At 34.9% G+C, this 3536-nt stretch overlaps 1 protein-coding gene across 1 annotated transcript; it reads right to left on the bottom strand.

The window, feature by feature from the left end:
- On the bottom strand, positions 1-2280 carry LOC111406791 (receptor-like protein 12). Its single transcript, XM_023036165.1, has one exon. It carries the CDS (start codon positions 2278-2280, stop codon positions 1-3), a length of 2280 nt encoding a protein of 759 aa, XP_022891933.1.
- Between the last annotated feature and the right edge of the window lie 1256 nt (positions 2281-3536).

Raw genomic sequence — 3536 nt, 5'->3', positions numbered from 1 at the left:
CTACCTCCACCTCCGACCATCTTTTATTCTGTAAACTTGATAAACAAATCCTATAAGCCATTCAGGTTTTTCATATTTAAAAATTAAATATCCTGCGACCAATCCAAATAACATTCCACATCCATACCCCATAAGAACAGCTTCCCAGGTGAATCCGTCTAAGAAATTGAAATCATCATCTTTTTGTGTCATTGACATTGGAACCTTCGGTAGCGGTTCGTCATTTTCACACATCGTTGTCAATGGCAATCCACATAATTTTAGGTTGCCAATATATGAACTGCTAGGAAACGTAAGAAGTTGCCCTTGCTCAGGTATGGGACCAACAAGGTGATTGTATGAAAGGTTAAGGAATGCCAGAGATGTCAACTTTGTTAATTGCCAAGGAATGTGTCCTACCAATTGATTTGAACAAAGGTCTAATGATTCAAGTAAAGTTAAATTTTCCAATGATGGGATATGACCTGTGAAACTATTATTAGCTAAGTTTAGAGCGTGTAGGGCCTTGAGCTTTCCTATAGAACTTGGAATATCTCCTTGAAATTTGTTGTTTGATAGATCGATGCTTGTATAGGCTCTTCGGATACTCCTCAATCCATACTCGATCCCCTTCAATAAAATAGTCGAAAGAGCACCATAGTATCTATCTCTAGTTTCACTTTCATTCATCATGACTTTGAAACTATCCAAAAATTCAATCGGGAGAACACCAGTGAACTCATTATGGGATATGTCAAGAATTTGCAGCTTCGAAAATGAATGTTTCACCTTCAAAATAGGTATAATACCATGGAATCTGTTGGACTTTAGTACAAGAACTTGAAGCTCCAAAAGAGTTTCCATCCAAAAGGGGAATGTGCCACTTATGCTATTGTTTCCAATATCTAGTATTTCAAGCATCCTACAATTGACCAATGTGTGTGGTAATGTCCCCTTCAATTGATTTCCATTTAAGTCCAAATACCACAGTTCACATCCCTTTGGAAATATTTTAGGAATGGTACCATGAAAATGATTCTTCTTCAAATTCAAAACTTCCAATCCTTTAATGAGTTTAGAGGCATTTTTAGGCAAATGTCCACTTAAATGATTCATACTAAGATCCAGAACCATGAGTGACTTCAAACGTCCAATCTCAGGTGAAATCATACCTGTGAGCTGGTTGGAGGAGATATCCAGGTGTACAAGTTCTGTTAAATTCCCGATCATGGGAGGTATTTGACCTGAAAGTAAGTTGATTGAAAGGTCTAGGGAGAACAATTTTTGCAAGCCTCCGATCGCTTGAGGGATATAGCCGAAAAATCTATTACCACTCAAATGAAGATAAGTTAGATTTGTCAACAAACCAATTTCAGATGGTATTTCCCCAGTGAAAGAATTGTTTTGAAGCCCCAATACTACCAACTGGGTCCAATTTGTGAGAAAATAAGGCAGGATATGACCACAAAGATTACTATTGGCAATAATTAAAATAGATAATTTGGTCAGATTTGTAAAGGATAAAGGTAGGGATCCCATAAGTGAACTCCCACTTAAAAACAACTGGGTAAGGTTTGTGCATAGGCCAATCTCAGAAGGAATTGTGGAATTGAGTGGGCTATCGATTGAGAGATCAAGGTATTGAAGATTCTTGAGTTTGCCTAAAGAAGATGGGATCTTTTCTTCGAATGAAGTTAGTTCAAGGATTTCCAAATTTGGCATCAAACCAAAAATATCTGGAATTGAACCATAGAAGTTGTTCGAGGCTAACCCAATACCTTTCAATTTCGTTAGCTTTGTAAGAATTGATAGCAAGGAGCCCTGAAATGAGTTACCAGTAAGGTTCAGATATTCGAGCTTTCTCAGATTGGTGAATAGTGAGTCAGGAATTTCACCAATAAAGGAGTTAAACGACAAATCAAGATAAGCTAGGTTTTGAAGATCACTAATTTGATATGGAATCAACCCATGGAAATGATTACAACAGATTTTGAGACTTGTGAGATTTGTAAATGAAGAAAAATCGAGTTGGTCAAGTGTGCCATTAAGGCCTACACCCGACAAGTATATCTCATAAAGTGACATCTCAGTGTTGCATACAACCCCTTTCCAACTACACAGGTTCGTGATATTATTGGGAGCCCATGAATCAAGAGAATCATAAGATGATAAGGTGTTCTTCCACCTTACAAGAGCCTCTGCTTCTATTCTTTTAGATGATACAACTTTCAGTGCGAATGGATGTGAACTTAAAAGGAGAATATGAAGAAGGAAAATGAAGGCTTTTTTAAATGTTTTCATGCTTATTGTTTTGGGTTTCATTACCGTTTCCCCTTTCTTCTTTTATAACAGTGGTAAATAAAAGATGAGAAAAAGATGATGTGACAAGTATGCAGGCAAGCCAATGAAAACAAGTAAAAAGAGGGAAAAATGAAGCCTCATTTTTTATTTTTTTTTTTGATACGTACATTTGATAAACAAACGAATGTAAGTTGTCGTCAACAATTTTTGGATTTAAATATGATGCGAAAGTAGAGTATCAAATGAATTGCCTCATCATACTTTTAGATAATCATTTCAAGACATAAGTTACAAATATAATGTATCTTAATTTGTATTGGGCTTGCACAATAAAGATCTTATGATGCTCAAATCAGTCAAAATTAGTTTAGAATTAAATGTCACAAAGCTATTTTAGTGAGTCTTCAATAATTTACATCCGAACAAAAGAGGATATCAAAGTTTTAGAAGAATCAAAAGAATACAGTCTTGATGATGTTTAGCTCTTTAGTGGTTGATATTAATGCCTTACAAGGAATTCAATTCCACGAAAATACAAAGGAGAGAGTTGGTAGTTGAAGATGACTTAATAGAAGGCTAAGTCAACAAAAACATCAAGAAAAGACATGGAAATTAATGATATATGAAAAAAGAAAGCTACTTAATTGCAATGAATAATCTGCAGCTTATATTTATATAATATATACATCCATGTCACTAACCTACCTTTTGTTGGACTAATGACTTAAATTATACTTATTGTCTCATTAGTAGACTAGTTCTAGGGGAGACAATGAGATATTTTCTTCAAGTAATTTTCTACTCTTAAATATGAAGAAAATTTGAGACCGCAACTTTGATATTTACATCAATTTTACACCATTGGTTATACTGAACTTAACAATTCCATAGGTGCTAGTATTATGAGCCTTTGTGGAATTGGGTATATGTGAAGGATTTATAGAGATTTTTTGCTTCTGGTGGCAAAGAATCTACATGTCACTCATTGCGTTCCTCCACCAATTACTTTACAATGATGTAGAAATGGATAACACATGAGAGAACTAATGGAATTGGGTATATGTGAAGGATTTATAGAGATTTTTTGCTTCTGGTGGCAAAGAATCTACATGTCACTCATTGCGTTCCTCCACCAATTACTTTACAATGATGTAGAAGTGGAAACACGTGAAAAAATTAATGAACAATATGAGGAATTCGAAGACTATGCCTCTTTGATATTTTCTTTTTCTTGATTAATTTTGTGCTTGGGTTTT

This window comes from Olea europaea, chromosome 12 (genome assembly GCF_002742605.1).
Source record: "Olea europaea var. sylvestris chromosome 12, O_europaea_v1, whole genome shotgun sequence".
Lineage (NCBI taxonomy): Eukaryota > Viridiplantae > Streptophyta > Magnoliopsida > Lamiales > Oleaceae > Olea > Olea europaea.
Note: the sequence above shows the minus strand (reverse complement) of the source record. Positions and strands in the feature narration are given on the sequence as shown.